The sequence below is a fragment of the Euprymna scolopes genome, chromosome 1, assembly GCF_053919585.1.
Source record: "Euprymna scolopes isolate OS-2025 chromosome 1, ASM5391958v1, whole genome shotgun sequence".
In the NCBI taxonomy this organism is placed as follows: Eukaryota; Metazoa; Mollusca; class Cephalopoda; order Sepiida; family Sepiolidae; genus Euprymna; species Euprymna scolopes.
In genome coordinates, this window is record NC_136482.1 from 56453603 (window position 1) to 56467224 (window position 13622).

At 37.7% G+C, this 13622-nt stretch overlaps 1 protein-coding gene across 4 annotated transcripts in view; it reads right to left on the reverse strand.

The window, feature by feature from the left end:
* Window positions 1–13622, reverse strand: part of LOC145299225 (uncharacterized) — a 409312-nt gene that overhangs the window by 22652 nt on the left and 373038 nt on the right. For 3 of the 4 annotated variants that reach the window (XM_080144388.1, XM_080144396.1, XM_080144407.1), the window contains exons 2-3: window positions 6751–6887; window positions 5169–5190 (exon numbers count right to left, since the gene is read on the reverse strand). In XM_080144388.1, coding sequence (XP_080000514.1) covers window positions 5169–5190; window positions 6751–6775 — 47 coding nt within the window. In that variant the 5' untranslated portion in view covers window positions 6776–6887. The remainder of the gene's footprint in view (window positions 1–5168; window positions 5191–6750; window positions 6888–13622) is intronic. The other variant, XM_080144416.1, reaches the window with a different exon arrangement.

Below are 13622 nucleotides of genomic sequence, written 5' to 3' on the forward strand. Positions count from 1 at the left end.
GATTTTACATTTAAACTTTTGTATCTTAGTTGAATTTAAGAGTTCGAGAGAAGAAATAATGTGTAAAAGATTTCCTGCATCTTAGCACCTCTACAGCAAACTGGATAGGATTTAGCTATAAGAAGGACGTGCCGGGACTATGCACGTCGTGGGGGGTATAAATGCATTAAAGTACTTGTAAAACAGGCACAGGCATGTAATATTGTGACATAAAAACGTAGGAGTTTGTTTAATGAGAGACTTTTTGAAAAAATGAGGAGTTATTAGATGAGTTTATTAGATGAGAAAAAAAGAAAAATGTAGGAGTTTATTAGATGAGAGACTTTTTGTAGACCCTGTCTTGGACAGAAAGACGAGTGGTTGTCACCAGCCCAGGGATGGCAACAGTGCTCCATAAATAAGCGAATGGTGGCGTTGTAGACATACAAGATACTCTCAGCTATGAGTAATCTCCAGAGAGAACCACTCTTTGCTGTAACCTTGACAATGTCCAACTATACTGTCTCTAAATGGATTTGAACTAATTTAAATGATGTTGAAGCATTTCTCCTAACAAACAATGATGTTGAAGCATTTCTCCTAACAAACACCCCGGATATCTTAGCACTAAGTGAGACTAACCTACACTCCTCCATCCCCTCTAACTACTTTAACATGCCCGGATATCTCCCACTCTGCCGTAAGGACTCTGGCAGACATATGCACGGGCTTGGAGTCTATATTCGAAACACCCCCCCCCCTGACTAGGGAAAAAAACTAGAATCGGACGATCAAGCCTTTATGTGCTTTAAACTTAACATGCAACATAATATTAGTTACTTTTATTTTCTCTACCGCTCTCCCTCAACCCAGAACTGTACCCTAATAAACAAAGTCTCTGACAGCATAGATACAGCACTTTTCCTCGATACTAGCGCACAAGTTCATGTATTTGGTGACTTAAATGTCCACCACGGTAACTGGCTTGCATTCTCTAATTACACAGACACAGCTGGTACCACAACACATATTTTCTCTATATCTCATTCCCTATCACAGACGGTTACATTTCCAACCTGTTTCCCTGACCAGCAAGAGCAACATGCATCACTTTTAGATCTGTTTCTGACCACAGTTCCTAATGATTGTGTTACGAACGCCCACAGCCCACTTGGGAATGCTGATCATGTAGTGATAATAGTTAAAATCACCCTAAACTCTAGAGCCAAAATGGAAGAGCCATTGCTCAAAACAACGAGATATTATAGAAATCAGGGATCTCATTATAGGCGCCCTATGGTGAAATATCTTTTCACTTCCTGCTGAACAGTGTGCAAATGAGACCACTGAATGGTTCAAAACAGCAATTGAAGCACATGTCCCCACACGGAAATTTTATAGCAATCCCCACACTCCCCAATGGTTTACTTTCACGTGTGGAGCTGCCATCATGCAAAGGCAGCACGTGTACCACAGATTTAATCCAGTTCAAACAGACAGAAGTATATAGGAGCCAGGAGTAACTGTAAGAAAGAAATAGCGACAGCTAAGAGAGAATTTATTGAAACCACCGACAAATGCATCGAAGCTCAGAAATTAGGAACCCGTGACTTCTGGAAAATCTACAACAGTTTAGTAAATAATGGGCAATAAACAATTTCCCCACTATCCAACAATCATGAAGTTGTTTGCTCAGCAACCGAGAAGGCTAACATACTTGCCAGTCGGTTTGCCTCCAACTCCACACTAGACCCTGCTAACCACCCTCTCCCAGGCTTTCCTTTGTGGACAGACGCCACACTTGACGATCTGAAAATCATCCCTTCTCAGGTGTATGCCATTTTAAAAAAATCTTGACACAGCAAAAGCATGTGGACCTGATCTCATCCTGGTTGTGCTATTAAAAATGAAGTAGCTCCAATCCTCTCCAAACTTTACAACAAATGCCTTAATGAATCTTGCTTTCCTGCCTGCTGGAAAACTGCTTCTGTGGTACCAGTTTTCAAGAATTCTGGCGAAAGAACTGACCCATCAAATTATCGCCCCATAAACCTCTTCCCACTTTTTGCCAAAATATTTGAGACCATAATTAACCAAGCTCTAGTCCATCACCTTACAGATGCTAAACTTCTTACCGACGAACAATATGGATTTAGGCAAGTCCGTTCCACAGCAGAAATTCTAACTGTAATCTCCGAACGTATATACCATTCACTTGACAAAGCAGGGGAGGGTAGAGCGGTAGCTCTAGATATATCTAAGACTTTTGACAGGGTATGGCACAAAGGTCTTCTCAGGAAAATCAGATCATACGGTATCACTGGAAGAATACTTAACATAATTAAACCCTTCCTAGGTAAGAGAAAAATCCAAGTTGTCCTCGATGGCCGTACATCTAAACAATATGATATAAATGCGGGAGTGCCTCAGGGGTCTATCCTTGGACCTCTGTTATTCCTAATATTCATAAATGACATCCCTAAAAAAATGTCTGTGAGATGGGTATGTATGCTGATGACACCACACTCTATAACAGACACAACAGGAAAACAAATGAACACATATCTAAAGAAATGACAGAAACATTAGAGAATGACCTCCAATCTGTAGTGGAATGGGGACAAAAATTCCTGATATTCATAAATGACCTCCCTGATAAAATTGTTTCGGAGATAGGTATATTTGCCGATGACACCACTCTCTATAACAGATATGAGGGGAAAACAAATGAACACATATCCAAGGAAATGGCAGAAACACTAGAGGATGACCTCCAATCTGTAGTGGAATGGGGACAAAAATGGTTGGTCACATTCAATCCTGCTAAGACTAAGCTTGTTTCCTTCAATAACTACAAGAAACCTTCTCTACCACCAATAGCAATGGCCAAGAACACATTGCCTGAAAGTACTTCTTTTAAACTCCTCAGCCTGACATTTACAGGGAATATGAACTGGAATAGATACATTGAGAGCATTGCCAAGGCTGCTACAAGGAAGGTTGGCTCCCTCTACCGTGCTAGAAAACTACTTACGCCTGACAGTATCCTATACCTCTATAAGGCAACCATTCGCCCATGTATGGAGTACTGTTGTCACATCTGGGCTGGTGCATCTGCTGCTTGTCTCTCGCTCCTGAACAGGGTTCAAAAGAGAGTCGCCAACCTGATAGGTCCTGAACTGTCATCTAGGCTCCAGCCTCTGTCCCATCGACGAGATGTTGCATCCCTCTGCCTATTCTACAAATACTTTAATGGTGAATGCTCTGACGAACTGCAAACACTTGTACCTCCCCGACGTAACTACCCCCGACAAACCCGATAAGCTACTAAGTCTCATCCCTTTACAGTAGAGATCTCTAGGTGCAAGAAAGCCTTTTACTCCAATAGTTTCTTCCCCAGAACTGCGGGTCTTTGGAACTCCCTTCCGGGATTCTGCTTTCCCAACTTCAATGATATGCAGAAGTTCAAGTGTAATGTTAACAAACATCTTTCTACTCTTCTCCCTTCATAATGACCCCACAAATTAAGTCCCTAATAGTAGCCCCCTGCTTCAAAGTGGCACTGTGCCTTGTTTGGGGTGAAAATTGAATAAAAAAAAAAAAATGGATGGTTACATTTAATGCTGCCAAGACTAAACTTGTTCCCTTCAATAACTACAGGAAACTTTCTCTACCACCAATAGCAATGGCCAAAGACTCTTTATCTGAAAGCACATCTTTTAAACTTCTCGGCCTAACGTTCACAGGAAACATGAGTTGGAACAATTACATTGAGAGCATTGTCAGGACCCCTGTGAAAAAGGAAGGTTCTCGCTACCGTGCTAGAAAGCTACTGAACCCTGAAAGTATCCTGTACCTCTATAAGGCCACCATTCGCCCATGTATGGAGTATTGTTGTCATATTTGGGTCGGTGCATCTACTACTAGTTTCTCACTCCTAGACAAGGTTCAAAAGAGAGTCGCCAACCTAATAGGTCCTGAACTATCATCCAAGCTTCAGCCTCTGTCCCATCGACGCAATGTAGCATCCCTCTGCCTGTTCTATAAGTACTTTAACAGTGTATGTTCTGATGAGCTGCAAGCACTTGTACCCCCTCTATGTAAATACCCCCGACAAACCCAACAAGCAGTACAATTCCACCCCTTCACAGTAGAGATCCCTAGATGTAAGAGAGCCTTCTTCTCCAGTAGTTTCTTCCCCAGAACCGCTAGACTTTGGAACTCCCTGACAAGTTCCTGCTTCCCCAACTGTACTGACATGCAGAAGTTCAAGTGTAACGTGAACCGACATCTTACTGCCCAACTCCCCACCTAGTACCCCTGTAGCCTGTGTCCCTAATAGTAGCCCCTACATCAAAGTGGCAATGTGCCTTGTTTGGGGTGAAAATGTAAAAAAAACCCTTATATTTTACACATTTTCTGTTCAAGTGTTGTGGGAGACGTTTCAACAGAATTTTCCATGATCTATAAATCTAATCTTTGAATATTCCAACAGCATGTTTTCTTATGTACCCATGTCTGTATTATGGATTCACGGATTTTACCAATTTTCAACCAAATTCAGTGATTTGATCATGCTATTACTTGACCATATGTTAAGGCGTGACCATCACTTTTAATTGTTTTGTTTTTAATTTTTTTATTATTCCTTTTCGAACATTATCTCCTGATAAACATTACAGTTTTCAATTTTAAAAAGCAACGTTATAAGAAGTCCAAACAAAATTTCTAGCTTTTCTTCTCTGAAGAAAAACAGCCATTTTTCTATCAAAGGCAATAGATTAAAAAATATTTCTTCACATCTAGTATTCCTTGGTTTTGAGTAATAAATTGTGTAATTGTTAATCGGCATAATTAAATGCATCTCGGGTATTAGTTCGCTATCTCAACTATAGAGTATGTCTTCAGGATATAATTAACCTATAAGTATTAATATATATTCTTCTGTTTTAAGTTTTGAATATATATATATATATATATATATATATATATATATATATATATATATATATATATATATATATATATGTATATATGTGGATGGATATCTATATAGATAGCTAGAAAGAGAGAAAGAGATAGAGATAGAGATAGAGATAGAGAGAGAGAGAGAGAGAGAGAGAGAGAGAGAGAGAGAGAGAGAGAGAGAGAGAGAGAGAGAGAGAGATAATAGAAAAATAATTACTCACCTAAATATGGATATTTTAAAATCTACAAAAGAAGAAATAAATAGTTGAGAATAAAGCAAAGCATACAAAGATTTAGATGTGAAGCATGTATCAATTACGTATGACAATAACCAGAAAAATATTTGCATTCTCATATATCCTATGGATCAAAGTTACACGAAAAAAATTAAATTAATAAATAAATAGAAAAATTGGGTAAACTGCACGTTCTAACGTTATTTTGACGATATATGTGTTTACTAAATAGACAGTATTATAAAGGCAAATCTAGCCTCGAAGGTAGGTATCAATATAGTCGATGAATTGTCAGTCGAGATTGAAAATGTTAAGCCACTCGTGTGGCTCTTTACCACAAATTATAAAATAGGTACAAAAATCTTTTCAAATTCGACAGAAAAACATGTATTGAGTATTGTCGTCACATTTGGACTAATGCATCTGCTACTAGTTTCTCGCTTCTTGACAGGGTTCAAAAGAGAGTCGCCAATCTGGTGGATCCTGAACTGCCATTTAAGCTTCGGCCTCTGTCCCATCGACGAAATGTTGCATCTCTCTGCCTGTTTTACAAATATTTTAATGGTGGATGCTCCGACGAACTACAAATCCTTGTACCTCCTCGATGTAAATACCCCCGACAAACCCGACAAGCAGCAAAATCCCACCCCTATACAGTAGAGATCCCTAGATGTAAGAAAGCCTTCTACTCTAATAGTTTCTTCCCCAGAACTGCTAAACTTTGGAACTCCCTTCCAAGTTCCTGCTTCCCCAACAGTACTGACATGCATAAGTTTAAGTGAACAGACATCTTACTGCTCAACTTCCTACATAGTATCCCTGGAATTATGTCCCCGATCGTCGCCCCCTACATCAAAGTGACACTGTACCTTTTTTGAGGTGAAAATGGAAAAGGAAAAACATGTGTGTATAAAATTGTTTTTAAACAAATTCCACACACAGATACACACAGACACACACACATACACACACAACACACACACGCATATATATACACACTCACACACATATATATATATAAACTCAGGATGTTCTGACGACTGCTTATGCATACATACATACATATACATACATACATACATATACATACATACATACATACATACATACATACATACATATAATGTATTTATATATCCATATAATGTATGTATGCATGTGTGTGCATGTATTTATATATATATATATATATATATATATATATATATATATATATATATATATATATATATATATTCACAGGAAAGATTCTGACTACAGCCACTAGCGCTGAGTTTCGATTCTCAATCTGAATAATTCCTTCGTCTTATTAGACTGAAAGGTGATACGACGAACTTTTTTCAACGTAATCAACTGATGAATGAACATATCTTCAGATCTGTGTAAAAATATATAATAAAACGTGATGTCGCACAATTTTACTGAAATTTCATGATAATCTAATCATTGCAAATGCACTAAAAAAATCATGAACATATTTTCATATTTGAATATTAATTTACAAGTTAATCATTTTGAATATTAGTTTACAAGTTAATTAAACATTTAAAAAATATTCAATGTTTACCTGATACTTTACTGAAGGGGAACATCGTATGTTTACACTTGCTGTCGGGTTGTATATTATCACGACCTTAGTAATATATGTCATTAAGGCCCGTGAGTTGAAATATGACGTCATTGCCGAGGTATAGCAAGCAAGATCTGTCGGTAATAAATCAAATAATTTTACAAAAAGGATTAGAAAACTTTACAATTGTATTCAAAAAGAGAAAAATATGAATATGACGACTGAACTACTGAAAATATGAATATGACGACTAACTACTGAAACTCATTCAATATTTAAAAAGAATTCAAAACGGAAAATTTATCTGTTTATGCGTAAAAATAATTAAACATTTCGTTTGTGAATTTTAAAGACTAAAATACGTTCATATTTACTTATAGATTACATTTTAAAAAAGCAGAGAATAAAAAACGATTTGATTTATGGCAAAACTGGACTTTATTCAACATAAATAAAAATATACATGCAAAATTACGTATATTTCATGCAGAAGGCAGTCAACTGTTGCAAAACATGAAATATGAATTTAAGCAATAAACACGTATTAAATATTCAACTTAAAATTAAACGATAAATAGTTTGTTTTAGTTAAAACGAACAAATATATATATATATATTTTTTAAATCAACACGAACAACAATATTTTTTAAAATCCAAACCAACAACAATATTTTAAAAAATCCAAACAAACGATATTTTTTAATCAAAACCGATAGTGATTAAGTTTTAAAACGAAACCGGCTGATTAATTAGTTTATCTGAAAACCAGACGATAATTTAACAAAAATAAAAACAAATTAAATTCAAACAAATAATGTTAATATAAACAAAGTTACTAGCATAGAAATATTTCAAACATTAAATATTAAAACATTACAAAAAGCCAGTTTGTTTTACAACCTATATAGATTCGAAAAAAAATGTTACATAACAAATATATATCAAATAAATGTTACTTTTAATTGCATGTATCAAAACGTAACACTGTCATTGGATCGTCAAAAATGTTTCAAAATAAAAAAAAAATAAACAAAATACTAATAGAAATCTATCCAATAATTGCCACTGTGACACTTCCTGACACTTATTGGCTGGATTTCTATCAGTATCTTGTTTATTTTCTCGAATTTGAACCAAGCGTGTTTTCCTTTAGATTGATTGTCTACTTTAGCAGCTCGGCACAAGTTCTTTTTCAAAACAAATAAAAGTGTTAGATTCCGTTAAAACACACACAACTTATTCAGGTTGGTAGAAGAGTAAATTATCTTGCTTTTTGTAACATTCTCTTGCTATATATTTGAATTATTGACCTTTTATTCGTTTGTTGGCTTCTCTGCTAAATCCTCGAAAATGGTTTTGTCATTAGCCGTTATCTACTTCCGGTTATTTCTTGGGACTCGTGACCAGATTCTATAGATCAAATCCAATGTGCTCACGCGATTATATGATCTTTTTCATGGTCAGTGCCTAATTGCAGCAGGCCAGAAAAGGCTCCAAGACACAGAACTGTCCGTCCAACCCGTCTGTCTGTGTAGCCTTCATCTAACTCATACAACGGTGCACGATAGCACAGTAAAAGAAGTATGATTGGTATTTTCCTCCCAGTATCTGCATCAGATACAATACCATGTGTTAAATTTTGAAAGGTTCAGAGTGAATTTCTTATTATTAGACAGGTGTGTAATGTTGATACACCTCTACATCAGCGCCCAAGTCCAAACTGTGAAGCTCCTCATTCGTAAGACCGACAATATAACTCGAGAGTTGTAACTAATCAGAGCTTCGTCTACTAATCAAAGTTCATATTATGTCATTTTGTAATTTATCTATAAGATCAAAATTTTCGATAAAATCCTGAATTAGTTTTACATCTCTGATCGTGTTAGAACCTTTAGAAGAGTTTCCCCGTGATCTAAATTGGAATCCAGAACCCCGTTCCAGTCTCCCCTAGAATAATCCGATGAGACGTATTCATGAAGAGCTCGGCACGGCGAGAGAAAGACAACCCATTCAGTCTTATCAATGGGTGCATAAATGCTAATAAGTCAAAATGACAAGCCTTTTAGGGTAATATGTAGCACTCACATGTTTCCCTCTGGATGTGTAAATACCGGGTCAGATAACTCATTCAATTGCGCTTTACAAGTCATGAACATTCACTTGAGTGAGCTATAAAATATGCTGATTAAAGCTGAAAATCTCTTAACAGCACAAGATGGAATAAAGTGCAATTCCTTTCTAGAACCTATATCCCTGCCAAGGCATTGAAGATCACATGCCACACGAAATTTACGAGAGATGTTTCTCAAGCCTCGAACATTGAAACTAGCTAATCTAAATGTCATTATACTAGCTTAGACTTGGGTATTTAATCTGTTTTAAGACGATGTATCATTTCAGTTGTAATTAGCCTATCTGGGGATACTTCCCTGATGTATATGGGGAACGTTATTTTAAGTGTTCTATAAAGTGATGGGTGCATCCTAACAGTGACTTTACCAAATAAAAGTCGCTTGTTTTAGTCGAATAAAAAAGGGGAATTTTTGTATTGCCCTTTTCTATCGAATAAGCAGGAGGAACAGTAACATTTTTATCCCGTATCTTGTGAATGGTAGTAGTGCATCTTTCCCGTGTGTGTCTCTGTCGCTGTTTTTGAAGTTTGTAAATAAAAACACATTATTTATTTATTTGAGAATGGAGAGTAGATAATGTATATGGATGTGTTATCGGCAGCTTCAGTAACTCTCGCTTCTCCTTTTTTTCCTTCAGTCCTAATTTCCAATGAATGATTTTTCTGACAAAGGGTGAAGAAAAAGCTGCTTTCCAGGTCGGTAGTACTTTGTAAACTGGAGCCTGAGATGTCGGAAAATTTCTGTTTCTATGTCTATCCTTGTGGTCGTGTCACTAGTAAGGGTGCTGGAGGTAAACGTTTCATCTGGGCTGACGTTACCCGCCTGATAGTCAGGGACCCGAACCATGGATTAACCACTAAGGAGGCTGTCCTATCAGCAGGTTCAAAGTACCCGGGCTGCTGTATTGCCATTTGGTGAATGGATTCTGGACCATACAGTAGTTTCTGGTAGGGCCTCTCGATGCCATACTAGTGGGTAATTATTACGGCTTTACCTTATCATGTGCTACAAAAAAAAAATTTCTTGTCTTTTTCTCTCTTATTTTCCCTCTCTGTCCTGCTCCAACAAAGTCTACCGACCTGCTGCACAAACCCCAAAACCTCAATCATGACAAATCTCCAAAAAAGAAACACGAATAAACCTAGAACCCCATCCTTCAACATAGACTCCTACTACCAGGTCTCCTTCTCCAACATCAGGGGTCTACGTTCCAACCTTCCAGAGGTTGAAACACAATTACAGGAGACGAAACCGGACATATTCTTTCTAAGTGAAACTGGCATAGGGCCAACCACTTCTCTAGACGAATTAATAATTAAAGGATACTCTAACTTAACATCTAAATCTGACCCCTAATATCGGCATGGCTATGGAATATGTGCCTACATCAAAGATGGCTTTCCATGTGGTAGGGATATCTCCAGAGAAGACCCTAATTTATCTTATGTGTGCTTCTGGGTTGCACTAGCTTACACCACTGCATTTATATTTGCCCTCTATCGCCCCCACAACAGTGGGGTTACTATCTTTAAGAGCATATCTGAGAAAATTGACCACATCCTGTCTGCTCATCCTTAGGCTAACATTCACATTTGCGGTGACTTCAATGTCCATAATGCGGAATGGCTGACCCACTCAAATAAAACCGATGACGAGGGGAGGTTTTGTCATGATTTTGCCATTGCCTATGACCTCACTCAGATTGTTCACAAACCCACCCATGTGCCCGATACTACCAGTTAATATGCAAGCCTTCTAGACCTTTTCCTCATAACTTCCCCTGAGATGTGTTCATGTTCCGTTCTATCTCCTCTAGGATCCTCTGACCACTCTGCTGTAGCAGTTAAGATGAAAATGAAATGTAATAAGTCTTCAGACGTACCTCTCCACCATACTGTATATCGATACTCTATGGCTGACTGAGATAGCTTCCGTACATTCATATCTGACCTACCTCTGCATTCCATATTTAAAAAGGATGTGTCCTCTATATATCAGATCTGACCGAATGGTTAACTGTAGGCATAGACCGATTCATACCATCCAAAAAATTCTAACAAAAACCTAACAGTCAGCCATGGTTCTCCCCTGAATGTGCTGCTGCCATCGCGCACAGAAATCACTTTTTCCATAGCTACCAAGGTAATAGATGTACTGAGACTAAAGCTGCTTTCAGGACTGCCAGCAACCACTGTAAAAGAGTAATAAAATGCGAGAGAGCTATATTTTCAGTTTGTTAAATCCAAAGTAGCTTAACAGCGGCTTGGTTCCCACCAGTTCTGGCAAATAGCAAACAGGATCTTGAACAGAAGCGTGCGTTCTATCCCAACTATCATCAATGGACCTGAGGTCATCTCGTCAGCATCAGACAAGGCCAGACTATTTGCCTAGAACTTTGCAGCTAATTCTACCCTATGTGACAATGGCCATCAACTCCCCGTATTTCCTCCTATAACAGACAACACGCTATGCAACATACAAATATCTTGATTCCAGTAAAGCAACTGACCCTGACGGCATTCCAGTTATAGTGTTGAAAAAGCTCCAACCAGAACTTGCCCCCATACTTACAAAACTGTTTAAGGAGAAGTGCTTTCCAACACACTGGAAAACCTCATCAGTATGCCCTGTATTTAAGAATTCAGGTGAAAAGTCATCTCCTTCTCAGTACAGACCAATAAGTCTCCTGTTTGTCATGAGTAAGTTGTTGGAATCCATATTAAATAAAGAAGTAGTCAACCATCTCAACAGGAACAACCTTCTTAGTGACACGCAATATGGTTTCCGCTCTGCAAGATCTACCGCATATGTACTAACGGTTATATCTCATAGGATTAGTGAATCTCTTGACAAAGGTTTCCTTTCCAGGGCAATTGCTCTTGTCATATCGAAGGCCTTCGATAAGGTATGCCTTGACAGAGTACAAAATAGACTTCGTGGTTTAGTGGAGATGCCCTTTCTTCTTCCCTGCAGCCTCTCTCCAACAGAAGAGATGTTGCGAGCCTGTCTTTGTTTTATCGTTATTTCTATGGCAGGTTCTCTTTTTAGCTCCAATCTCTCGTCCCCCCTTGCCAATCTTTCACGAGAAACACCCGTCTGGCTGAAACTACTGTCAATAATTTTCCCCACTCTTTATTTGTGCCTAAATCTAAATGTAGATTCCATGAGCAGAACTTCTTTCTCAGAAGTGCACGAGTGTGGAACTCTGTTCCGTTCGTCTGTTTCCCACCTGACTACAACTTGGATGTCTTCAAATCCAACATAAACAAATTCCTGACAAACCACCTCCCTAAGTAAGACACTCTATCAAATCTCCAATACCAATAATTACTACAATACTATCTCATTGATTACTGTACACACAATAGCCCTTAGCCCTGAGTGGCCTCTGGGCCTTGATAAGTGGTGATCCCCATGTAAAAAAAAATCCACCTTTATGACCCATTTTATTGACGAAACAAACTGCCTTGTTAATAATTTGACACATCTCAAATACTGTGGATTCAGCAATTACAATGGCAAGTTGTTTACATTGCGCGGATCACTATGAAAGTTTCACAGTACCTGCAGCTCAGCATTGCCAACGTTTCCGAAGCTTTTGATATGAAACTACCGGTAAGTTTCTGAAACTGGTAAAAAAATGTTATCTCATTAATAATTTGACACACCGTATACATATACATATATATATATATATATATATATATATATATATGCTGTTTTGCAGTATCACAGCTCATCAGAGTGGCTAGATTAGCACCCATACCGAACCAAGGATTGAACCTATGACCATCTAGTTGATAGTCGGCACTTCTAACCTCCGGCCCATTGGTATTGGTGCCCGCAAACGAACTCATCAAAAGCCTATTTACATGCACATTTAAAGTTCATTTAATATCAATTCTTTTTTTTTGTTCTGATGAAGTGTTGTCCCTGAATTTTCCATTGAAACATGTATGCACATATGTAACCAATAATATTTGTATAATAAACACACTATATATTGACACACACACACACACACACACACACACACACACACACACACACACACACACACACACACACACACACATATATATATATATATATGTACAGGGTGGGGCATTCATACTGTTAAAAAATAAAACACAGATTTATCCCTACAAAATAATTAATTACAAAACCTAATTATAAAAAATTATTAACAAATACTGAAGAAACAACACTGCATAAGTATTTTTCAAATTGTTTCCCATGAGCCTTTACTACACTACAAAGTCTTTTGAGGAATTCGTCTATAGCAGCACGCACAAGGGTATTTTCTCCCAGCATTTGTTCATTTTTATCTTATCAGCTTCAATTATTTGTACGAGGAGTAGAGCGGGCTTCACTGTCCAGGATTGACTACAACGAATAATCAAAGGCATTAAGATCAAGTGATGAGGGAGGTCATTCTTCTTTGGTCATCAGAATGGACAATTTTCTCTATACCACTGCTGTGTTACATGAGCAGTGTATCTTGTTGGAGAGTTCAAACTTCATACTCATACACAGTATTACACAATGGGGTCAGTGCACCTTCAAGATTGTTCTCAATGAACCGTTTTTTGTTAATCTTTACCCCTTGAGGGAGAAAAATAAGTGGAGATTCACCTCTCTCAGAAATAGCTGCCCAGATCATGACTGATGCTGGTTTCTATGTTCTGAAAACCTTTCCCGCTTTATCAGGTATTGGCTCACGACTTCTCACAAGA